Consider the following 26,377-nt stretch of genomic DNA (forward strand, 5'->3'; position numbering starts at 1 on the left):
TTTTCATTGGGTTCCATGGGATCCCAATAAAAGTCTAGTGGAGACTTTCAGGAACTATTAATATTTCACAACATTCCATGATCATCCATGGAATTTCACGACCGAGAATGTTGATATAATATTACTCTGTATTTGTTGCAATATCTTAGCTTAAACCCCTGTGGAATGACCAGCTAATCAGCTCTGACACTCATAAAGTCCTCAAAATACCTTAAACCAAATTTTAAAAACTATAGTCCTCAAGTCTGTCAATTTTTCCCTTTCTATCTTTTTTTTTCCAACCAGCACCTTGGCACCTTTTTTCCTTTGGGCCAAAATTTATGTTTACTTTTATAACCTTCATGAAAGACTACTTTAGCTTCATACATAATGTGCAGGTATGTACGAATGGATTGCTGCAGCTGGTAAAATTTCATTTTTTAACTCGCAGGCAAATATGGCACAGAGTAAAAAACACTTGAAAAATGTATTTTGTGCAAGGTCCCTCGTAGTTTGCTGACTAATTTCCTCAACTTATCTAAGAGGAAAGGAGTAATCATTCAGACATGCCACTGCAACAATGAAAATGCAAGATATATGGCTGCATTTCTGGAGCATGTTACAAACAGAAGGATTTCCTCATAAACCTACATTGCAGTTACACAGACACCGAATAATACAGACAATATCCCACAAAAATTACTTCTTTTTCCCCTTCCAACCACTGTTCTTGTGAACTTGTTATTTTGCAGACAATTGAGCGTGGTGCAGACAAGTTGCAGACAAGTTGCTGTGACTGAACAGACAACAAAGACACTACTGAAGCATTGTTCACATTCCAGCGTATCCCTGGTTGTTTTCTTGGGACTCTTCTGCGGCACATTTCAAGAGCAATCCCAGGTCTGAGTGTATGAGGAAAAGTGATGTTTTATGGGAGCGGCATAACTGCGCTTGTAAAAGAGGAAACTCCATTCTTCTGCTACTGTTGGGGATATTAAACCACAACCAGATTTAAGAAGGCCATACAGTACAAGTCCACACAAACTGAAAAAGCTCTTTGGTTCCTACCATTCCTTTTATTTTTTTTCCATCGTCTAATAGTTTCCTTGTAAGGCCTGTGCAGCAATAAAAATCGGTGCGCATTAGGAGTTCGGATGCTTCTACATAACCCACTAGGCAGCTGTTGCCATAACTGTAACATTTTATGGTGGAAACATTTATGTCTCACTTCAGACTTTAGCACAAAAACATATTTATGCAATATAAAGAGGCTCTTTTCCAAAAATCTGCTAAGACCATTCATATGTGGAAACCGTTTATGATTAAATAAATGTGAGAGTTTTAAATTATTTTAAGAGACTTGTTGAGTTTCCCAATTGTTCATTCATCCAAAAGCTCTTTTGCCAGAGGTGCTGTGTTTGCATAATAAATCTAACTCTGAGACAGCCTTTGGATTCAGCATTTACCAAAAGTTAATAGAGTAAAGGAGTGTGAAGCATCCCTTTAGGGGAGGAGAGGGAGAAGCTGCCACAAATATTTAATAATTGAGCAACAATGAATAAAATGTCTATGAGGAACAGAAAAAATGTTGCTTTGTTGTTGATTTGTAGAGAACATATATTTCTCTGTAGAGAGAAAGCAAATGATGCCATGGGATTCTGCTAAAAGAATCCAATCCTATCCTATCCTATGTCTCCCAGACCATTTTACTGCCATATGTGTAAATCCGATGAACAGTAGCATGATATAAAGTCAATCTACACTCGGATACTATGGCTGCCTTGTTTAGCTTCTCATGTTCCTCACTATAAAGGGAATAAGCAGATTTTCCTGATGGTGAGTGTTACTCCTGGGCACATAAACTGTTCAAATGTCATGACCATAAACAGCTCGATCTCTATATTGTGAGCGGAAACATTCACACTCAAAGCACATTAGGCCAGACTGTGACCTTGAGAGTGATATAAAATGTGGGTACACCCACTAAAGCAAGCCGATTAACTCATTTCCCATTTCCTGTAGTTGCGTGTCCACCCTCAGTGCTCTGGGATCTTTAGAACTAGAATCGGTCAAGTAACAGCTACTACCTCCCAGAGGGACAAACATGTAATGAGGACAAGCTGTAAAGATGACATTACACTGTGTTCCACAAACTGTGCTGAACCACAGCTTTCTGTTGTAATTATTTTTGTCCTGACAAAGAGTCCGAGCTTTGTTGAGCCAGGTATTCCATTAACTGTCAGCAGTGATGATTTCATGAGATTCTTTATAAATAAAATTGTTTCTAACAGAGAGAAGATTGATGGAGTCCTTCCCACTATTATCACTGATAATAGTGGGAAGGACTCCATCAAGTATAGCAGCTTTGAAGTATCTTTAGAACCTGATTTGTATTTAGACGGCTTCTTCCCAGTTGATCTCTCTGAACTAACAACAGCAATAGTCTCTTCTAAACCATCAACTTGTGTTTTAGACCCAATCCCAACCAGACTGTTCAAGCAGGTTTTCCCATTAATTGACACTTCCATATTGGATTTGATCAATCTGTCCTGTTGACAGGATATGTACCTCAGACTTTTAAGGTTGCTGTAATTAAACCTTTACTTAAAAAGCCTTCTCTTGATTCAGAGGTGTTGGCTCATTATAGACCTATATCCAATCTACCTTTTATGTCTAAAGTTCTTGAAAAAATAGTTGCAGCTCAATTTTGTGATTATAAAATTGAAATAATCTGTTTGAAGAGTTTCAGTCAGGATTCAGAGTGCATCATAGCACAGAAACTGCACTGCTGAAAGTTACCAATGATCTCCTCTTAGCCTCTGATAGCAGACTTATGTCTGTGCTTGTCCTGTTGGATCTCAGTGCTGCATTTGATACGGTCGATCACAGTATTTTATTAAAGAGACTTGAACATGTTATTGGGATTAAGGGAACTGCATTAGGCTGGTTTGAGTCATATTTATCTGAAAGATTTCAGTTTGTTCTTGTAAATGAAGACTCTTCCTCACACACCAGAGTAAGTCATGGAGTTCCCCAGGGTTCTGTGCTTGGACCGATTCTTTTCACTTTATACATGCTTCCATTAGGTAACATTATTAGACAGCATGGCATAAATTTCCATTGCTATGCTGATGATACTCAGCTGTACTTATCTATGAAACCAGATGAAACCAATAGGTTGGTCAGACTACAAGCATGTCTTAAAGACATAAAGACCTGGATGACTCAGAACTGTCTGCTTCTAAATTCAGACAAAACTGAAGTCGTTATCTTTGGACCTGAGCGCTTCAGGGAGAAATTGTCTAGCTATATAGTTACTCTAGATGGTAATTCCTTGGCTTCTAGTTCAACAGTGAGGAACCTTGGGAGTTATTTTTGACCAGAATTTGACAGAATTTGAATTTGACGCTCATATAAAACAGATTTCTAGGACTGTCTTCTTTCACCTTCGTAATATTGCCAAAATCAGAAACATCTTGTCTTAGAGTGATGCAGAAAATCTGGTCCATGCATTTGTTACTTCAAGACTGGACTACTGTAATTCTTCATTATTGGGCTGTCCCACATATTCTCTGAAAAGCCTCCAGCTGATCCAAAATGCTGCAGCCAGAGATTTGATGAGAACTAACAGGAGAGATCATATTTCTCCAGTTTAGCTTCTCTTCATTGGCTCCCTGTTAAATTCAGAATAGAATTTAAGATTATTTTCCCTCACATATAAAGCTTTTAATGACCGAGCTCCAACATATCTTAAAGATCTCATTATAAGATATTTTCCTAACAGAGCACTTCGCTCCCAAACTGCAGGTTTACTTGAGGTTCCCAGAGTTTCTAAAAGTAGAATGGGAGGCAGAGCCTTCAGTTAACAGGCCCCTCTCTTGTGGAATAAGCTGCCAGTAAATGTCCGGGAAGCAGACACCCTTTCCACTTATAAGACCAGGCTTAAAACTTTCCTTTTTGATAAAGCTTATAGTTAGGGATGGCTCAGGTGATCCTGAAACATCCCATAGTTAAGCTGCTATAGGCCCAGCCTGCTGGGGGGCCTCATCTGTCACACCTTTCTTCACTTTGCTCTCTTTTTCTCCCGTTTAATTTCTGAAATGATATTATATACATGTGACATTATTGTGGTCATTAACTCGTGTTTCCCTGTTCCAAGGGGTGTCCTTTGAATGGTGCTACGGTGTTTGTTGTCCCCTCTTTTCTGTCCTTTCAAATCTCATAATTAGTCATACCTTAAGAAATAAATGACCTCATAATGTTCTTTCAACACTTTGTTTCATGTTTTGTATCCCAACAAAGAAATCTGACTTCTAATTGGAGTTCCATCCATTTTATATACCCGCTTAATCCGTCGGTTGGGTCGCGGGGGGGCTGGAGCCTATCCCAGCAGACATCGGGCAAGAGGCAGGGTACACCCTGGACAGGCCGCCAGTCCATCACAGGGCCACACAGAGACAAACGCGACAAACAACCACACACACTCCTAACAAAAACTTTCCTTTGAGACCCCAATTAACCTAACATGCATGATTTTTGGACAGTGGGAGGAAGCTGGAGTACCAAGAGAGAATCCACACATACATGGGCAGAACATGGAAACTCCTCACAGAAAGGCCCCAGCTGGGAATTGAACCTGGAACCCTCTTGGTGTGAGGCAATGGTGCTAACCACCAAACCACAATGCAGCCCTCTAATTGGAATTATTTTTTTATTCTTTTACCAGTCAGAAGTTAGAAAATACAATTTCTCATTTGTCAGTGAAGGCGCCATCAGTACAGCACTGGAAGCAGCTGCTTTACTAACAGACCTCTGTGATCTGAGCCCTAAAGCTATTTTCTTTACGCTCGCTGTAATAATGTGCTCCAAGAGTTAGTGAGGACTCAAAGATCTGAAAAGAGTAAGACCTGGAGGGAGAGAGAGTTAAGTTGGCCACTCCGTGCCCCAAAATGATCCGCTTGAATATACAATAAATGAAAGAAAAGGGAGGTATTGTACTGTATCTCTGTGTTATTTTGACCAAAGCACGTCACAGACGTTTAATTAAAGCCTCAGGAAATTGTGTCAGCTTCTTAAGAAAGGATGTAATATGTCTCCTTTAAAATACATTCTCTTACACGTTAGGATTTAGTTTGGGTACCTTAGGTTAGGACCAGATACTCTGCGTGTGTGTGTGTGTGTGTGTGTGTGTGTGTGTGTGTGCAGGCACAATTACAGAGCCATACTCTCTGTCCTTGTGAATTATGGTGGGTGTCACTCAGCACATTGTATTCCTAAACGGAGACCTGTAATATATGACTCATGGATACTCTTCTCCACAGGCAGCCTGAACACACACACCACACAGTAATCAAGAATAAGGCACCACCATTTTCCTGTGTAGCCGCCGGTAAAAGGTGGATTTGCCCTTCTGTTTTTCTTGCCGTACAACGATAAGTCATTTAACTGTTAAATAGATGGTAATTTTGTTTCGTTAGCAGGTTTACAGGTATAAAAGAACTCTCAGCTGTAATATCCTGCTGTGTCTATCTGGATTTAGTACTGATCCACTCTATATTTAGCTATTTCTATTGCAGATAGTATCTGGAACAGAGCCAAAATTACCCTATGTGTTGTGTGTCAGCTGTTTTTTTCACTGCTTGTCAAATGTTTGACCAAAACCCCATTTGTCCTCCCACCCCCTCCGTCGGCCCTCGCCCTGCTCTTCACCTCTCACTTGCCCTCACAGGCATTGTCGTTGAGTTGTTCGGCTTCCTCTGCAAGGAAAAATGTGCAACCTACATGCACAGCCCATTTGACATACAGTATGCACAAGTCATGCCTGGCAGGCACTGGATTAAATATAGAAAAATATTTTTGTATCCCTAGAAGTTGGCCATCTGGAGATGATGGGAATAACTTTGTGCAGATTCCTAACAAGAGCCATAATTCAGACACTGGTTATTGTATAATTGGTAAAGAAAAAAAAAAGTAAAGAAAAAGACTATAGTTAAACATTGTGGTGTGAATCGTAATGTGCACCTAACAAACAACGTCTTTGAAATAACTTCTCAGTTACAGAGTTGAACATTTTTTTTGAGGCAACTGAGATTCCATCCTATAACCGTCATAACTGAGAGTAGGAGTGTAATTAGAAAATCTAAATTCGTGTGAATTCTTTTTAAATAATTAAAAAAAAAAGAAGTACTTGCAGTACCCTAACTGAAACTGAAATACAATACACATAACAAGAGTTTAATGTGCGAGAATGAGTTCCATCATATATCTAACTGCATGGTTTAGACTCTTAAAATCTTGAATCCAAAGTATGTGCACAGACTTATCATACTTGGATAAATGGTTAATGGATGGATACAATCTGTTCAAATGAACTAAAGCCACTATTTGCTTATAAGGTCCCCCTCAGAATTTATTTTCTCCAAAACCAATCAATTGATGAAAAGTCAAACATAGGCAGACATTTTCCATAAGCTATGCCTCTGGGTGTCCACGATACTCAAGGTCAAACTCAGCGTCACTTATTTGCTTTGTTACTTAGAGACTGAACACAACCTTTGGCCACACAGAACATGTAATGCATGCAGATGTGCTGCAGAACTGATTCATTCAAAAATAATACAAATAAAACAATTACTCAATTCCTCTCATGTGAAAATAAGTAAGGAGGTTTTAATTTAGTGGTTGTACGGTCACGTAAAAAAAAACAAAGTACGACCTCAGTCAACTCTCAGTGTTTTTTATGTCAGGACATCATTTGAAAAAAATGATCAGATCCTTTTATGTTCTTAAATATAACTAAAAACAACCTCAAATGAACAACAGCACAACATATTACACAACATCTTTATTTATCCCACAAAAACTAAGCCAAAAGGCAGAGGCAGTGTGTGACAAACTAAGTAAACCACACGATTCAGTACCTTGTAGAGCCATCGTGAGCAGTAATAACCTGAAAGCAATCGTTTTCTTTATGACCTTATCAGTCTCTCACATTGTTTCGGAGAAATGTTCAAATGTTCCAACTTTGCTCCAGTTGATAGAGGTTTGTGGGCACTCATCTATGAACATTTAACTCAAAATGATACAAGAGAAGCTGGCAATTTTCTGCTCTTTGGCTCCCTCTTCAGTGAAGGGCTGCGACACGTGCACAGCCAAACAAGAGAATCCGTTGTCATGCTAAAGAAGCCGCCAAAGGCATAAAGTATAAACATAGGATAGTGTTACAGTTCCCTTAAAAGATTAAGACTGCATATAGTAAATACAATGTGATGGAAAAGCACACAAACAAACAAAGTTCTCGTTTATCTGTAATAAAGTTAGCTTTTTCTTATTTACAGTTTAAAAGGATCTGAAGGTGGAGAATATGTGAAATTAATAAAGGTACAATGCAATTGGCCTGATATATATCACAGTGTGCAAGTATGTATGACATCGTGCACTGCACGGTAGAAGAGAACCCTTTGAGAGGCTGTAATCTTCCAGAGGTCCATTTCACAAAGCAGGTTTAGTGAAAACTCTGAGTTTATCAACCCTGAAATGAGGGAAACTCTGAGTTTTCCGTTTCACAAAGGGAGGTAACTCAAACCAGAGAAAGAGGGGTAACTCTAGCCTGTTTCACAAAGAGAGGTAACTTAACCTCTCGGTCAGTTACCGTAGTAACAGACTCTATGAACCTAACCTGGTCGGGACCAGGTTTTACTCTAGAAACCTCAAGTTTCTCTCTGTCTCCGCCCTCTTTCAGCCACACATGCCATTTGTTTTCCTCATTCATTCAGTCAGCAGAGCGAGTTCTTCTACTTCTAGAATTCCATTAGGCACAGTAGGAGGCGACTTTTTTCACGAACATGGCATGTCCTTTTGACAACGATCCCGTGGATGAAGGTGCAGCATTATTGCGCAGAGAAATAAATATTTGTCGGGAGCATTTACAGACAATTGTCTTTTTGAGCGGCACCATCAAAATTTTATTGGGACAAAAGAAAAAAAGACATAAAAGACAAATAAATATTTGTATGAATAGGCTTAAAAAAGATATATATAGGCCTATTTTATTAAGGCACTTTTGTCTTGGGGGTGGACTCCCTCCAGGGATTCCCTCAGCCACTGGCCTTCCAATATTCTGGCTTAGGGCCAGCTCCTCTGACTCTGTTAGAGGTGGCGGTGCTCGGCACCACCCGTTTTACGGGCATCTGCCTTCTTTCTGTTGGCTGAGTAGAAGTCTGTGTTAGTTTAAATAGGCTTAATTATTTAACAGAACATGATATGGATGAGAAGACATTTCTGTGTGTGAAAACAGCATTATGTTGGGGATAAAACAACTGCACAGTCAAATAGTCACTTAATATTTACTTTACGGTGTAAAACATGATCAAAATGAGGTACCTCCATGCTGAGGTCTCACCTGTTTGAACAATGTTTTTATATTTCATCTAAAACTGCTGCCAAGTGCGCTTCTCCCCCGCGGGATTGCACCTAAATAAAATAAATGAATGGGCTACCATTCAAGCAGTTTCCCTGTAATATTATTGTGATTGCAAAGGACTACATTTAAACTTACACTTTTGCTGCTGCAACGGTGTTGCACTTATTTCTAAAAACGTGTTGAAACTCGCTGTATGAGCGCATTAAGATTTCCAATTCGAGGTTGGTGAAAAACGCAGCCCCTCCTCTTCCCCGTTGCCAAGGTGACTCGTCGAATCGGGGCTCCATTGATGCTGGCTTTTTAAAGTTGTGGTGCACGCGCTAAACTCAAGGTGAACCTACTCAGAGATGATTAAACTCACTTAAATCAGCGTTTCTGGAACCGAAAACTCAGGGTTTTCTATCTCAGAGTTTTTTATCTCAGAGTAGATCAACTCTGAGTTCAGGAATAGACTCAGTTTGTTGAACCTACTTTGTGAAACGGACCCCAGGACTTTAAAGCGACATTTACAAACATTTTCAAATGACAACTAATACTGAGTCTTAAACAGGCCAGCTGCAGCTGACCGCAGCTTCATCTGTGACGACAAGGTTACACTTCGTTATAAAGGATGAGAAGAAAAAGGATAAAAATAATTCAATACTAATAAAAATGGATGGATGAACAATACAATTTAGTCTTTTAAGCAACTCACAGTAGCTGAAATTTTACTGATCAGAAGTGCAGGTGTTTTTTTATTCTTACTCAAGAAACCTAATTTAGTTTCGAGGAACTTGTGTTATGTTTAAGCTTCCGCTTTTAAAATCAGTTTCACACTAAGCCAGTTACAGTCGATTTTTTGAGAGAAGTTTTTAGCTCACAAAACACACCGTAACAGCACACCGTGGTATCTCTCTTTGGTTCTATTTCGTAGATTGGAGGTAGACGGGACACTCTATATTTCATGTTAGCCCATCTGGCTTCATACTTTTGGGTCAACAGAGGCAGGTGAGGCAAAGAGCCTAAAAGTGTATACTTGGGCTATCACTTTCTCTTCAAAGTTTGAACGTCCGCTTGAATGTGGCGAAACTTCCAACATCAGTGACCCTTTCAAATTCAAGAAGCAGAGTCTGTAAGGGCTGCAGACCATGAGGTATACGGACAGATACATCAGACCGTTAAAAATCATTTGCTTTATGATCAAGCAGAAGTAATTTTGTATCAGCTTGACCTCATGCATGTTCATGTAACATTTTCCTGTATTGCTCCAGCTTTAAAGATAACAACCAGTGTTTGGAAATATTTTGGATTATATACCACAAATGTGATAGTAACAAAGACAAGTCTGTTAGCGTTTTATAAACCGTAAAAACAGCTTTGTCGACAACTAATCTGGGGACACTCCTGCTAGCTTTTGAGCAACGTGAGACAATCTGAGACAGCATCAGGTGACATTCTCTGACTGCAGCTGTCAGTATTGTCTCTGAAGAGTTTTGGGAACTTATGACATCTTATGTCATTCGCGTAAAGATGAAATTGTGTGTTTTGTTTAAAAGGAGAAATAAAAAAGTGGGTTCTGAGCAGAGCATGTGAGCGCAGCGGGGAGCGAGCGAGGAGCAATTGCTTCATGAAGTGTTAGCCTACACTTCAAATATCGTTTCGTTGTGGAGAAGAGATGGAGTTCGTGAAATATTTCCAAAAGCTAAACGACAGGTCATACAGGTGCACAATTCCTGCCAGAAAACTAGATGATAACGATGTCGAACATGAACAAGAATGTGGTGATACGATTTCAATAAGTAAGAATTCCTATTTTAATCTTGACAGATCAGAGCAGCCACACGCGCACGTATCATGTCCAATCACCGCAATCGTGGCGCCGACACAAAGTAGAAGCGAAGTGGATTTTTTCCGCACCAGTCACGCAAGAAACCCGCCACACGTACGCCACGCAGTGTGTCCCCGGATGAATTGCTCATTCTTTAAAATTTGAGAGAGCGTGGATCATTTTTTTTGGTGAGTGGGGAGCGGACCAGAGCGGAACGTTTTGGTGTGACTTTGAGCGGTGGAGCGGGACACCTATGTGAGCGAGGACCAGAAATCCTTCCCGCTCAGCTCCGTTCACATGCTCTGGTTCTGAGACCATTTGTGCTTTCGTACGGGAGCGTAAAATCAACACAGAGACGGTGCAATAAAGTTTACAACTGATCCATGTAGTGGCCATGTGACATTTTCAAATACCTAGATCGTCCCAGCGGCTTAGCTAGCAAGCAAATACAGCAGAGTGGAGAGCACCTTCAGGTGGTTCAGTCTAATATCAACCCTTGCAGAGTGAGGAGATAAACCTTCCAAAGTCCAAATATAGTGATTTCATAATGACACCCTTGTATAAATGTAAATGCCAATTGGATTTACAAAAGCAACTGGCATTTTCAAAGGCTGTTTACCAGCTGTTGTTTGTTGTTGACAACTACCAATACAGCAGCCGATTTTCTGTTTGAAAATTAACGTTGGGGTTTATTACTTGAATCTAAAATGTTTCATTGTGTTGGTCTTCAACTATGGAAACAAATCAATACAAAAACACACATTGAATGTTAAAACACGCAGAGGGGATTTGTCTGACCTGTAAAATCCATTTGATGCTTGTGAATAACAGACAACAGCTAAACGTTGGCTTACGGTGTACTATGAACTTAAAATTCTTGAAAATATATGATAAATAAAGGTTGGTAAACCTTTATTATTAAAGATCAATTGAAGCAGAGTAATACACACGGTCATATAATAGCAATAAAGAGCAAGGTATCGTTACAGGGTCTAAAGCGACTGAGACTGGATATTTTTGTTAGGTTTGTTTGAGCTAAAAAAAAAAAAAAGTTGTTTTTCATCAAACAAAGAAATAATTTTTTCTTTAACAGTCGTTGGAAACCTGTTTGCTTAAGTGTAATTGAGGACGCCCTGAACATTTCCCATGCTGCTGAACTTCTGTCACCAGCTCACCCATTTCCACACGTACGCATCAAGGAGCACTATTTTCCCATATGGACATGTTTAGACTGCGTACCAGGAAGTGAAAAAATGTAAACAGAGATTTTCTCAGAGATCTTGAAATAAATACCACCTGTAAACACACCAACCAGCAGAGCTTCCATCTGACAGGATAGAATCTGTCAAAGCTACCAATTCTAAAGCATCCAGTTGCTCCGGATGCGTGGCCGTCAACAGAAATATTGCTGCTGTATTTTAGGGGGAAATCACACAAATCACAAATGTTTGTCAGCAAAAGCTGCTCCTACCTCACAAGCTGCTGTTGTGAGCTCGCAAGGAGGCTGTGTGTGTGAGCATGAAGCTCTCAGTACACTGCTGACTGCTGGCAGACGGTGACCTGCGCGGTGAGCGTTGAAAACGACTCCGTCGGCTGAAGTAGTTGCCAGCTGTCCACGATCGCTTGTGCTTCCTCAGGTATTCCTTGTAGTTCTTGGTGAGCAGCGTGTAGAGGAACGGATTGATGCAGCTGTTAGAGTATGTCAGGCATGTGGTCAGGTAGTTGATGTTGCGTTTGGCTTTGGTGGAGAGGGACAGTGAGGGGTAGAACTGACTTAGCAGCTGCCAGATCCAGAAAGGCAAGAAGCATGCCCAGAAGAGGAGCACGATGGTGAAAATCAGGTACAGCACCTTGAGGGAATTAAGACAAACAGAGAGGTTCCATCAGTTAGACTGAGTGATGTGTGATGTTGCATTTTTGTATGATCACATTTCCAATGAATTTTGGACGCTGTATAAAATGTCAGTATGAAAAAAGAATGCAAAGAATTGCAAATCTTAAACCAATGGAAGACTGAGAAAACATATCAAATGTAGAAAGTGAAAAATTTGACTATTTCAAGGAAAAATTGCAGCAACATTCCTCAAAGAAGTCAGAGTTAGGGTTAGTACGGGGCTGGAAAAGTAAGTGGTGCAAAAAATAAATGGAGGAACACGTTGCAGTTATAGAAGTTAAGTGGCGACAGATCGATAAAATGACTCAATATAAAAAGAGCACCTCAGAGAGGTAAAGATGCAAAGGCCAAGCAGTCTGCAAAAAAGATTGCATTTACAAATTGTGGAATTATTCAAAGTAATGTTCTTTAACATAACATTGTGAAATTATATCTATAGTGCATAATATCATGAACAAAAAAGATTGAATAACTACTATGTGAACAAGGAATGTGGCTGCAAAGCGATACTGGATGCCTGTGATCTTTGGGCCCTCAGGCAGCACTGCATTAAAACCAGGAATGGTTATCTAAAATGGACTGAGACAATTGTTCTATGGTCAGATTATTTGAAATTGGAAATCAATTTTTGGAAATTATGCATGCCGCACAGAGTTCAAAAGCTTGCATCTCTGCTATGCGTTAGTGCCTATGTAACTGGTAACGTGCAAACCTCAAAAAACATCTGTGTTGAAAAGTATGTACAGGTTTTAGATCAGCATATGCTCCCATCCAGACGGCATCTTTTTAGGGATCTTGTATATTTCAGAAAGACAATGCTAAACCACATAGTGCATCTATTACAACAGCACGTCTTTGTAGTGGAAGAGTCTGGGGGCTGGACTGACCGGCCTGAAGTCCATATGGAGTGTTGTTAAAAGTAGAGATGCTATACATGATACATGAGTGATAAAGATGGCACTGATGGCACTTTATTGAGACTATCTAATTACAGGTTAGCTAATATTTTTGTCCGAACATTTAAAATGTTTTCCATGTCCTGTGGTGTATAAAATATAGATTCGTGAGATTTGTAGATCATTGCGTTCCGGCTTTATCTAGATTTTACACAGCATCACAACAGCGCAGCTTTTAGGACTTTAAGTACATTTTCCAGATTAAAATGACTCGAGTATGATTAGTTAGCGATAATTTTATTTGCAGTGTGATATCAGACAGAACAGTTTTTGAGAATGTCATTGACAGATGTTATTATTAGGGATGTCCCAATCAGGGTTTTTTGCCCCAGAGTCCGAGTCATTTGATTTTGAGTATCTACCGATAACCGAGTCCCGATCCGATACTTCTACAGTACATTAAAAAAAGGAAGAAAGGCGAAGAAACAGATCCAGGATGTCCCTGATTTTTTTATTTTCTTCACTTATTTTAACTCATTTAACACTTATAAACAGAGCACTTCTGTGAGGTACCTTGAACAAAAAAAGTAAAATCAAGTAATGAACTAATTCTTCACATGTAGTTTAGTGCAACAATGTCTAATATAAAAACGAGCAGCAGCTCAACGTGAAATACCTGGCAGGCATGTAAATAAATAAAGCAAATAAAAGTGCCACAGTATTATAAAGTAAGGCCAGTAATGTGCTTTTTGGAACTGCACTCCTAATTCTTACTCTCCTCCTCTGGCTTCACAGAAGGAAATGTAGTTTTTTTTTTTATAAAACCCAACATCTCTACCTTGTTTGAGCCTGTTCCTGTTCTCATCAAGGATGTTAGCGATGTCCTTGCCACCTCTTGAAATCCCAAGTTTAAATATCTCACAGTTTGCAATCGCAACGTTTTTGTCATCCACACCGCGGACATTCACGCCCCCAGCTTCAAGCTGCTACCATGTTCTGCTTCATTTTATGGCACGCAGCAAAGTGACGTCATGTCGCATGCATTGTTTCTGTGTGGAGTTGAGATCCAGTGAGCAGTGCTGACCAACATGTCATTGGGGTCATCAGGTGGGAACCTCCTTTCATCAGTGTTTCGTTGAGTTGGGCCCACGACACCTCCAGGAGGCTAGACAATAACCACTGGCGTCCCAGAGTCACTCCCCTAATGCCAGCCAACACTGCTCCTCACACCACAACAACCATCTTTTTTTTTCCACAGCCACAAGCTACCTCAGCCTCTCACCAACTGCATACCAGTCACAGCGGGGTGGGGATGCAAACCCTGGTTCGGATAGGGGTAATGGAAATATAGAGGGTGCCTGAGGTGGAGGCAGGACAAGACACACTAGCATATTCAGCAAACAAACTCACCTAAACAGTCCTACAATCACTAAAAATGCCAGCAAAAACAAAGCCATACAACTTACTCGAAGCCAACTCACCCAAAATGGCCGCTTGGTTTCAAAAGGGTCACATGTGCCACACCCTCCACTTAAATATCTTGAAATTCTTCTTTGCTGCTTCCAAAAGTCTGTTTACACTAAGTGCTCCCCCTGCTAGGCCCCCAGCTGCTATTGCTTCTTCTAATCCAAATCCACTGACTGGACTTTGCTTCATCTGACACTTCCCTCACTATTTTCCTCACACTCTGTCCACTTACACCCAGCTCCCTCAACAATGAGACCAATGAGACAACAGACTTTGCAACAAATCTCTACATCCTACTTCCACTGGACAGATTTTAATCTTCCATCCTCGCTGCTCTGCTTCTGCCCCCAACTCCACATACCTAAGCTTTTTCCTTTCATATGCTTCTGCTACTAATTCCTCCCAAGGAACAGTAAGCTCTATGAAAAAGACGTGCATTCTATTCCTAGACCACAAGACTATATCAGGCCTTAGATTTGTAGAGGCTATCTCCTGGGGAACAACAAGCTTATTTCCTAAATCTACCTGCATCTCCCAATCACAAGCATCCTCCAAGCTGCCTTTCCTTCTTATTGTCTTATTAACTTTCTCCCCCTCTTGAACAAACTGAATTGCAACTCTCTTCACCTTAGACCCTCCTAAGTTTACCTACCTTCGTTTATCTATACCTGCTAATACTTGCAGCTAAGCTTTTTAATACTTGGTCATGTCGCCATGTCGGCCTCGTGACAGACTAACCTTACAACCTGACAAAATATGCCTTAGAGTTGCGGTACCTGAACATAACGAACATAATGGGTCTCCATTTACCCAGATTTTTAGGTTCTGGGGAGTTGGTAATACATCATATGTTGACCCTATCAAAAATCTAATACTTCTTTCCTCCATACTCCACAGATCTTTCCAACTAAGCTTTTTCTTCTCTACACCTTCCCAATTCAACCACCGACCCTGCTTAGCCTGAGCCACTGCCTTTGCACCCCTTAACATTTCCTCCTGTCTATGAACCTGCTCAACAACCAGCTTTCTCTTCTCCTTGGGACCTCCTCTACTCCACACCGGTTTGCCTGGGCCAAGCCACAGTGGCCATATCAGTAGGGAACAATCCAAACTGCAGACACCACAGCTTCAGTTTTCCTGGAAGCTCTGATTTACCTATTCTGTCCAGTCCCTCAGCAACATCTTTCCGAAACTGCACTGCCTGCTCTCCATCATTCATATCTGCATGGTACCACCAACTCTTTACTGCCTTTTCCCTAATTGTTTGAATGTTTTATTCATCTATTACAAACTTTATATCACTCAATTTCCCTCTACTTATTGAGATACTTCTAGACTTAGTAGGTTTGATTTTCATACTGATTTGATTTTCGACTGAGATACACCATGGATGTATTATATTAACATATACACCTTCCTCAGTCGAAATAAATGTAATGTGGAGGCATTGGAGATCCATCCAAGATGGCGGCTGCGCTGATACGTCAGCTCCAATAGTCAGTCTATGAGGCGTCTACCTATAATAAGTCTATGGTTGAGATGGTCTGACGGTACCACCACATATTTTTTCCCATTTGTTTTGAAATATTATAGTTCTGATAAAAAAAAGAAATCATGAGAATAAATAAACATATATTGATAGGCTACATATCCGATTCCTGATCGGGATGTAACGTTCGATTTCGAGTCTGAAACCACTTGATCAGCCCCGATTTCCGATCACGTGATCGGATCCGGACATCCCTAGTTATCATAACCGCAGTGTGCCCACAGGGAGGGGGTTTTGGGGGATTAAATGGGTCAAAAAGATTAAATTCATGCTAACTGACTTATTTAAACTATAACCACAGTCACTCACCATTACTGACAAAGTAGTGAGTTTATCTTCCCTGACTAAGTCATTTTCAACACCCAGGCCATGATTTTTCTAACAGATTTGAGTTTTCTATGATGTTTTGACGGCTTTGAAGGGCTTTCATAGATTAATCCAGTCTCAGAGCATGGTTATTGATGACACATAAAAAACAGCTAGCATGACTTTCAAAAAAATAAATTTCTGTTGTCTCCGATGTTTTTTTTTCAGTTACCCTGAGTAAGGATATTTTGATGCAGTACCTTATTACAGTGTCTGTTTTACGGCAATATGCGAGGTCTTCAAGACAGTTTCATTAAAGTGGATTGTGTTCAGTAGCATAAAAAAGAAAAATCTGTTTGACTTTTCATGCTAGTTTTATGTGGGCTGCAAAGCTTTGTTGGATATATGAAGTTGGAGAAGAATTCTAACCTGGAAGAGTTGCTGAATTTGTAATAACCGTCACAAACAGAAGAACACACATGCACATTTTTGAAGAATCTTTCAGAATGACTGGTAAAACACAAAAAGCACCATTGCCAAGAGGGTTTGTATGAAATAAAGCCACACCTCATTTAATACATTATTTTGCAATGCACTAACCTTTTGATTGGGTAGTTTCTTGGTCTGTTTGAAAGTTTCTGTTTGTGAAATCCAATAAGTGCGTGCTAGCTGAATGTAAAGATAGCCAATGATCAGTCCTGGAGCAACAATGCTTGTGCAAAACAGGAAGGAGATGTAAATCTTGTAAGACTGTAGGGATAAGGTGGGCTGACACATAGCCTTAGCGCCCACTGTCATTAGCTGGATGCTCACAATCATTGGTAGGGTGAGAATTAGGGAGGCTGCCCAGACCAGCAGAGCGATAGCCTTCCGGTAACTTTTAGACCGTTTCACTGTGTCGAGCGGCTTGAGAACAGCAAAGTAGCGTTCTGTGCTCATGATTGTCAGCGTGAAGATGCTGGCATGCATGGTCAGGAAGTCCATGCTGATCAGTATCCGACACCCCGCGTCTCCAAAGTACCATCCCTTTAAGAAGTGTGTGCAGACCACAAAGGGGATGGTGAGAAGATACAGCAAATCTGCCAGTGCTAAGTTTATAATGTAGATGTACATTGAAGCCGCAGTTCTCATTGAGTGGCACATGACCACAAGGGTGTAGATATTCCCTGAGACTCCAATGAGGCACATGATGGAGAGGATGGTACCGATGGTAAAGGTAGCAGCCATGTCCTCATTTGAGCTCAGAGGGGGTTCAGTAGCGTTGGCACTCCTGTCCACCAGGACTCCCACGGGCTCCATGGACACAGTTGTCATGCCTGAATAGGTGAGAGCACAAACGTATGAAGTTACAAAGACAATGTCTTAAACTGTTGATTGAAGTACATTTTCTATAAGCATGGAAAAACTATATTGGCCTATTTTCTGTCATTGATGCTGTCTGTGTATGACAAAAGAAGTCATTGGTCAATGACTCGCATGCTTTCATTGCAAAGCTTCTTTTCATGCTCCATCTCAACTACTCCGTTGACAGCATATCAGCAGGAGTGGAGAACAAACCACCTCTGCATGCTCCTGAAATGACAGCCTTCATCTCGCTCGTGCACCTCAGAGTGAAGCTTTAAGAATAGCTCAGGCTTCAAGCCGAATGGCTTGGTGTTTATTTTAAATAATATACACTGAAGCACAGTGGCATAGCAACATATATTCTTTGAGATTCTGAAGATTTTCCAATTGTCTTATTAAAAGTGATACTGGGAGTGTTTCAAAACTATGTGGACTGTATATTAACTGCAGAACCAGCTTGATTCAAATTATAAGTGACAGTAAAAAAAAAAAAAACAGAATAGTTATATAGTGAAGCTTTTATTAAAAAATGAACAAATCTTGCAGGGGAAAAATTCCGAAAATAAATAAGAGTTATAGTTATCAGGTATTCAAATATTTTTTTACGTTTACCAGACTTTTGTCACTAGTTCTGATTACTCATGACTTGGTATGATGTTTAGATCTGCAGCATGGAGAAAAGCACCCATTCTGATAGTTCTCAAGGACTTTAAGAGGGCCACGTTGTGTATAACCCACGTTAATGACTGACCTCAGTACAGGACTGATTTATTCAGTCATACAGCTGTTAGTTTTGGGTCATGTTTGCAGCCCGTCTCGGGCCTTCTTAAACACAATGGCACATGAATATTTTCTGACTGAAATCACACTGATGTCACTAACTTTCTACCCTGTCAGTTGGTAGTTTTCTCAAAGAGACAAAGCCAAATATATCACAGCTGATGCAACTAATGAAGTTGCTTTTTACTCACGGAGGTCTCCCTATTTCCACACTAATGCGCCTCTGTCAAGATCCAGACAGAAATCACTGATGAGGTATTTTTCCTTGGGACTGAAGTAGTTCCAAAAAGCAGGCCAAAATGATGTCAGGTTTGGTTAATATTGCACGCCAGCCCTCACTAATAGACCTGTTTTGTGCTCCTAGTGCCTGCATGTTGACATATTTCTTCAGACAATTCCAAATCTGTAATTAAAGTGAATGAGATCTTATACACTCTTACCTGCACCGTCTTCTTGGACAGAAAGGTTTAACACTCAGATGCGGTTCCATCAGCCATGCTATGTCTCACTTTTCTTTTCTCACTTATTGCAAAAATTTCACACTCCATGAAAGTCCTCACATGTCCTAAAGAGTAACTCGGAAGTGAAACATGCAGGTGGAACAAAAAAGGATTAAAAAAAAGAAAGATCTCCAGCAGATTCAAGGTGGGGAAATAACCTAAAGGAGCTGTACATCACAACAAATGTCCTTGCATTGTTGACTGGTCTTTCCACATTAAATTAATGAATCCAAAGTGTCTACAGTCACAGGAAAAGGTGCCCTAATTGCGGGGTAAAAGTTCTCTTCCATTCGCTCTGCCCTTTGCGCACCTCTGTAGCATCCAAACACTGGATGTCGGATGTAACATGCACGGCGGTGAAATCCAATTCCAAGGAGAATAATTTTTTAAAAAGAGAAAGAAAACATCAATGAAACGGTGATAAGTGAGGATTACAATAAGCTACAGCTGGTTACGGAGAATCCTGTCTTTCACTGAGCGAGAGCAACATGGAGAGGGAGAGAGAGTGTGTGTAAGAGGTAGAGAGGGGAGAGAGAGAGGGAGGAACACATTGGTAGAGCAGCACTCTTGCTCGGAAGCCCAAAGAGGGAGGGAGAAGACAGAGAGAACGGGCAGAGGAGAGGTATGCAGGAAATGTGTTCTGCTCCCTCTCCAACCCCCGTGCCATCTATTTCCAAGCAAACAGGGGCGTGTGCCACAAACTGATATGCAACACTGTGACTTCAGACACATTAAGCATCAACAGAGCAGCCCCTCTGGCTCAAAGACACTCATGCAATAAATAAATCAGTAGCTGAAAAGACATTGTTCTACAGTGTCCATTATTTCCAACGAACAGTGCCAGGGTCAGTGTCAACCAGTGGTAGAGCAATTCTTTCAAGCACAGTCATCAAACATCATCTGCTGCAGCAGGGCTGATCCATTCTAAACATTTTCTTTGGCCTTCTGTTGTTGCTACCGGCTACAAGGGGACAGTGTATTAATAAAAATAGAAGCCTAAATGGGAGACTTTCCTGCTTATGTTCTTTGTGACCTGGAGGAGTCATTTTACATGAAGAATTAGTACAGTTAAAAAAAAGTTCTATAAGGCATTTGTTTTGCTTTTTAGGGTGGGTTCAGACTACCCAGGCTCCGCCCTCGCAGTGACGCAACACCTTCGGCTCTGCTACACTTACTCAGGCCAACTGCTCATTCAGGTGGATTCGAGTTCCCGAAAAAATGGGAACTCCACCCACTTTGTCGGGAAGCAATCAACTTTGAGCAGCGGCAACCAAGGCGGGTTCAAGGTAGTGACGTGGTTGAACTGCCACTCAACCCATGGATTGTACACGGAAGCGCTTCATTCAATATCAACATGGAGCAGCGTCAAGCTTTTGACACTGCTGTAGATGCTGTAATGAAAGTGTTCGACGGGAGATTCTCGTTAAAAATCGAGCAAAGAACAGCCCTTGAATCGTTTCTTGACAGGAAAGACGTTTTCGCCTGGCTTGCTCCCTACTGGCTTTGGTAAGAGTTTAATCTACCAGTTAGCCCCGCTGGTAGCTAAATCATACGTCAGAGGAAAGAGTGGTGTGATTGGCTTAAGCTTAGGCACAGCCTTTTCTGGCCACAACCAGTAGCAACCCGAGGGAGGCGGGTTGACCAGGCCATTTCGAATCGTATTCGTTATGGTCTTGGTCAGACCAGAATCTCGAAGAGATTTGAAAGTCTATGTTAATCAGGCTAGGTTCAGACTAACCAAACATTATATTGGATAATCTTAACAAGTTATACATACGTAATTTATAAATGTTGTTCGGTGTGAATAAAAAAAAAAAAAGATCATTTTGCTAAACGTTTACATTTGTAATGTGGACAATACATCAAACTCTGTTCACACTGTTAACAGCTCTCATGGATATGGTCGAGCCATGGCATGTATTTACACTCACTAGTTATTTGTCATTAAAGCAGGTTGGATTGTGAGAGGCAGAGTGTGCCTTATATCTGTCTGTACATTTATCTGTCACATAAAAACTACATCTGAGGAATGTGTTGATTTAATTTTGTTGCATTTGGCACAGACATCTGATTAAACTAAAGAATGGACTGAATACAATGCAGCGGTCACAGCTCAAGGACTCTGTGACTTCACAGAGCCAAACTTTGTCCTGAGTAATAGTGTGAGGAATTTATTTTATTCCATTCATGTGTACTAGACCAAATGGGATATCAGCCAGAAAGAGATGCTCAGAGGAGTCATTGAGCTCATTTAGCAACTGTAGGGAGGAATGAGGGGCCATCTTTGACAGCAATGTCTATATTGAGACAGCTTTAATTGCTCTATTGGCAAAATAACAAAGAATTAAAAGCTAAAGCCTTATGATCTGTCCGAACAAAAGTCGGAAGACAGGAGCCTGCATGAGCGTATTGTACATTCTGTGAGCCTATGTTATGTAATGGAACAGAATTGAAAAAACAGGAATAGAAAAAGCTGGAACCAGGCAGTATGAACAGACAACCCTGTTTCTTTCATTCTGTTGAATTTCCTGATGCATTCGAACTATTTCAAATTGAACATTTGAATTGAAATCTTTAGGGCGACTCTGCTTAGACACTGTTTTGGGTTTTCTGAACAGGTGTGGTGATAAGTTAGTGCCGAAAAGGTGTGGACAAGGTGATTTTTTTAAGATATTTCTGTTGCATTGTATTAATGGAAGTTCCCTGTTTAGACATGACTGATAGCTGCTGAGAGTCTCTTTTGAGATCTGGGAAATAACTTTGAACTACCCGCAAGCACAAACTTAGGCCCAAATTACACTCAGTAACACGACAACCGTATTATAATGCATAAGGAGCATACCATATCTAGCTTTAGAGCTCACAATATCATACAGTAAGTACACTGTTAGAAAAAATACTTGACTGTCAGTTTTTTTAGTAATTGCATTTCTAAAAAATGTGAAACAGTTTTTTCATCTTAATTCCAAAGCGACACATACAATGGAAAGCACTACCCAGGCTCCGCCCTCGCAGTGACGCTACACCTTCGACTCTGCTACACTTACTCAGGCAAACTGCTCATTCAGGTGGATTCGAGTTCCCGAAAAAATGGGAACTCCACCCACTTTTTCGGGAAGCAATCAACTTTGAGCAGCGGCAAGGGCCCAGGGTAAAGGCGTGTTCAAGGTAGTGACGTGGTTGAACTGCCATTTCGAATCGTATTCGTTATGGTCTTGGTCAGACCAGAATCTCGAAGAGATTTGAAAGTCTATGTTAATCAGGCTAGGAAAGCACGTAAATTGGTTGAATTACCTAACATACATTTTCAAGTAGCTAGCTAACATGCTAACAGACAAATAATAACATAGCTGAATAAGAACTCGAATCCTTAGATAAGCATATTTTGCAGTTTGGCTGTTGACAATCTCATTGCTACTCATGCGTTGAACTGGCCTACAGGTCGGATTAAGTCTGAAGTCACAGAAACCAGAACACTGCCCTCAAAATCACCTATATCAACTGGGTTCTCACATTCTCTGAGGCGGCACGTCCATGTGATGTAAGGTGCTGCTACTTACAAGGCTTTTCTTAACAATCCTAGCTGTGGATCTTTCACATCCACAGCTATGATTAGCTATGAATTGGATAACTGTCCCTGTCCCAGTAGTCAAATGTGGGAGGGCAATCGAGTTACTACTGGAAATACTCACACCTCAGTTCCATGGACAGTGAGAAAAATGTTCAAGACATTCTGGTGCTGGTAAGTTTCTTTGAGGAAGATAATCGTACATGTGAGTATAGTCTATGTGATTTTTGTCAGATGATGCTGCAGTTTTTTTTTTTTTTATTAGAGCAGAGCCACAGTCTGGCAATGCCTTAAACTACCACAAGTGGACACAGAGACTTAAAAGTCAAATGGCGGTACAAGTCAAAGCTTATCACAGTAATCTCAATTTTGGTCAGACACACATATTTTCCATTTTAAGAGTTTTGTCCGACTAACACAGTATTTATTTATTGTCATGTAAATGTGCTGAGTGACATCCTAAGCCAGCTGCAAATGTGAATAGCTTGCTGTCTCAAATATTACTAGACCTGGGCACCACAAGAATAAGGGGCCTAAGATTCATTATACAACGCATACAACATTACATGTGTAAAACTCACAGTCAGTGTGATGCCATGGACTTCCAAGACTTCCAGTGCCACTAAATCAATAGCATTTAGTGATAATGTGACAACACCGATAGAGCTGAATGAGATGATGATGACCTAAAAAAAGAGCTTTTCAAAGACACATTTTTAGCATCTATTTATGATCTAAAATAAATTTAAGGAAAAAGGAAAAGGAATACCAGTATCCTCCAATGGCTGAGGTTTGTTGTCCAACATTTGGGAAACATGTTGCGGTTTTATGTCTTTGGAAACCATAAATAGTAGTTTTCCAATTTTTAAACCGATGCACTGTTTCTACATTCCTCATGTATTAATTTTATTTTTCTGATTTTATGTCGTATACATGTACAGACAACGTTGAGGTAATTTGTGAACATCAATGTAATTAACCAACAAAACAAGACTACCAAATGAGGTAGGATGGGGTGCTGGATGGTTGTAATAGATGGGCTTTTAGCCCCATTGATTACTTCAGATCTGTTGTGAACTTCAGTGTTATATTTCTTTTTAACTTTGATATTCCTGACTCCTTTGGTGTGTCCTTTTTTAAATATACAGTTTACATATTTTCTCTTTTGTTTTGTATATGGACCAAAGCCATTTGGTTAAGTTTAGTCCATAAAATATTTGGTTAGGATCAGGACAAAATATATGGCAAGGGATTAAATACAGTTTAGCTGCCAGAAAATAAGGCATGTGGATACAGCGAAGGGGCTGAATCTCAGCCCAATCAAGGTACATTTTACTAGCATTAGACAAAAATAAAGGCCACCTCAAACAGCTGAAGTAAAGGAATAACAAAGCAGCATAAAAGAGGAAACCCATTCTTATTTAATCTTATGCTAGTCATTTCCAGGACCTCCAGACTCCAGGCAGTCACTGCCTGCAAAGGATCTTTGTTTGTCAAATTACATTTTAGTTCTTTAAAAAAGTGTTTTTTCTGTATCAAAATGAGAGGATTTACCTTATCCTATCTGTATGTATGGATTGGAGGTTTCTGGTGTCTTAGGGGAACTGCCTTAACCCAAACTAAAGGGAACTGATTGTGATCAGTGGGCTCCGAGCCGTCCACTCCAGCTTTTTGTAAATTTCCAAAAGAACACGAAAAATCATAAAACTATATATGGTAAACAATAAAAACAGATGTCAATTTGATTTTGATTATGTACAGTGCTGTTGGTTCAGCAAGGGGCAAGAACAGCAACTACAAAAAATCTGCATCGCTGCCTTTAGGAAATGTATGATATATATGGTAACATAATAAAATCATAGATGACCAATAGTAAAAATGAACAGAAGATAGACAGATGTTGGAAAGTAGATGTTATTGATGCTATATCTGCTTTGTCTCACATTTTTTCCCACCTTTTGTCTACCTCACCTTCATTTTCTCATTTCTGTGAGCTAATTCCTATGACTTACAGCTGCATCTGTAGCTGTAACATCATAGATATTCACGTGATTTATTATCAATTATATATGGATAATTCATTTTTAACTTTATTTATCTTGCAGTTCCAAGAGGACTGGTAGGCTGTTTTGAATCTCATTTTTTTTTTAATCTGTTTTGTAAAAAGAAAGAAAATAGCTCCATTTTGACAAAGATGCCCGAAAGGGGCATATCTATAATTTTAAAAGTTGGGGGGGGGGGGGCAGATTGTTTAAGAGTAAGAGTTTTTACCAAATGATGGTGGCAAAGTAACCAATCAATCAAAGAGAGATGATAACTAGGGAAAAGGTGACCATATGCAGTGTGTAGCCACAGTACCATGTATGAGACAAACTTCAGCTCTTTGAAATAAACAAAATCATGAATTATATCAAACGTTTGAGCCACCAATGCCTAGTTGAAAATAACCCTCACACATCAACATGGTAAGCAATGTTGCCTCTAAGCACTGCTCGCAAATTCTCAGCGCACAAGAAAATCTATGTAGCGCATAAAATAAAATTCACCATAAACGTATTAATTAATATCTTATACTAGACCTAATCTAATCGAATTAATTAGACCAATAACCAATAATGAGTTTTTATGTACCATTTTTCAATGTAACGCAGTGAGTGCCAGGTGTTCCGCCAATGATGCGATACGGTTTACTTACGCTATGCAGCCAATCATAGCATTGATAGTGCTTGCATATGTGCCCTGCCCGTGCAGAGCAGCTAGCTAACAACAGTGCGGCGGAATTAGGAGCTATGAGACGCCCCCTATCATGGCGAAACGAACGGGCAGCGCCAGCGACACATCCACTCACCAAGCCAAAGTAAAAAAGAAATGCGGTTCTTTTGGGATGGAATGGCTGTCAGAGTATGTGCAAACAGAAGAACAAGCGGTGAAACTGGATGAGATTTTTTCTTTTTCTAGTGAGAAAGATCTACTCTGCAAAACAAGGCTACAAGCATGACTCTTTCCATGGCCAAAGCATGACTCTCACACATAACATACTGCACATCTCATGAACAACAAGATTTTTGTCTTTTTCATTTTAAGTGGGCCAAATCGCTTATATTAGAAGTAAACTAATGAAAATTGCTGCTGTGATTTGATTCTTTTAATAAGCCGTGTAACTGGCTATGATCCAAGGTTTTGAACTGGTGTGATACTGGTGTGTGGCCGCAGCGTGCACACCTGATGTTGCTCACAGTGGTCCTCAGTGTGCTCAGGGAGCTTGTGTGTATGCCCAGACACATGAAAAATTAGAGGGAACATTGATGGTAAGTAGTATACTTAGTGATTTAGACAAATTTAGTGCCAAGAAACCAAATATGGAACAACATTAAACATGAAAAGTTCAGTAAAAGATTCCTATCAGCAGTTATGTGATATTAGTAGCATACGAACAACTACTTTATGACGATGGAAACAAAAACTGCCAAACATCAAACGTTCTGTCAGTTAACAAGCTGTAGGCCATATTTCACTCAAATGCAACCGCACAGAGGACATTAACCTTTGCGATATTCTACAAAGTTCAAAATTATCCAGGAAAAAAGTCAAATGACATCATTTCGCTAATGCTATTATAAAACAGTTACACCTCAATTGACATGGGCTGACTTGAAAAGAAATGCAAAGTTATTTGGCTCTTGTTGGCTGGTTCGCTGAACATTACATTGATTCATTTCTGAATATATTAACATCTCCTCCTTATAGTGCCAACGGCATCTGCACTGTGAGTACACTGGTCAAACATGATGCATTCAAGGCAACTTAGAAAAAAAAAACTCTTAAATAAAACCTGAATGAAAGGGCTAGGAAAAGTGCCGGCTAC

General features: G+C 40.1%; 1 protein-coding gene across 1 annotated transcript in view; it reads right to left on the bottom strand.

Moving 5' to 3' along the window:
• Nucleotides 1-19,448, bottom strand: part of uts2r (urotensin 2 receptor) — a 100,133-nt gene extending 80,685 nt beyond the window's left edge. The window contains exons 1-3 of the mRNA XM_075457667.1: nucleotides 18,885-19,448; nucleotides 16,921-17,636; nucleotides 11,680-12,058 (exon numbers count right to left, since the gene is read on the bottom strand). Coding sequence (XP_075313782.1) covers nucleotides 11,681-12,058; nucleotides 16,921-17,634 — 1,092 coding nt within the window. The 5' untranslated portion in view covers nucleotides 17,635-17,636; nucleotides 18,885-19,448 and the 3' untranslated portion in view covers nucleotide 11,680. The remainder of the gene's footprint in view (nucleotides 1-11,679; nucleotides 12,059-16,920; nucleotides 17,637-18,884) is intronic.
• Nucleotides 19,449-26,377: the final 6,929 nt, after the last annotated feature.

This window comes from Odontesthes bonariensis, chromosome 23 (assembly GCF_027942865.1).
Source record: "Odontesthes bonariensis isolate fOdoBon6 chromosome 23, fOdoBon6.hap1, whole genome shotgun sequence".
In the NCBI taxonomy this organism is placed as follows: domain Eukaryota; kingdom Metazoa; phylum Chordata; class Actinopteri; order Atheriniformes; family Atherinopsidae; genus Odontesthes; species Odontesthes bonariensis.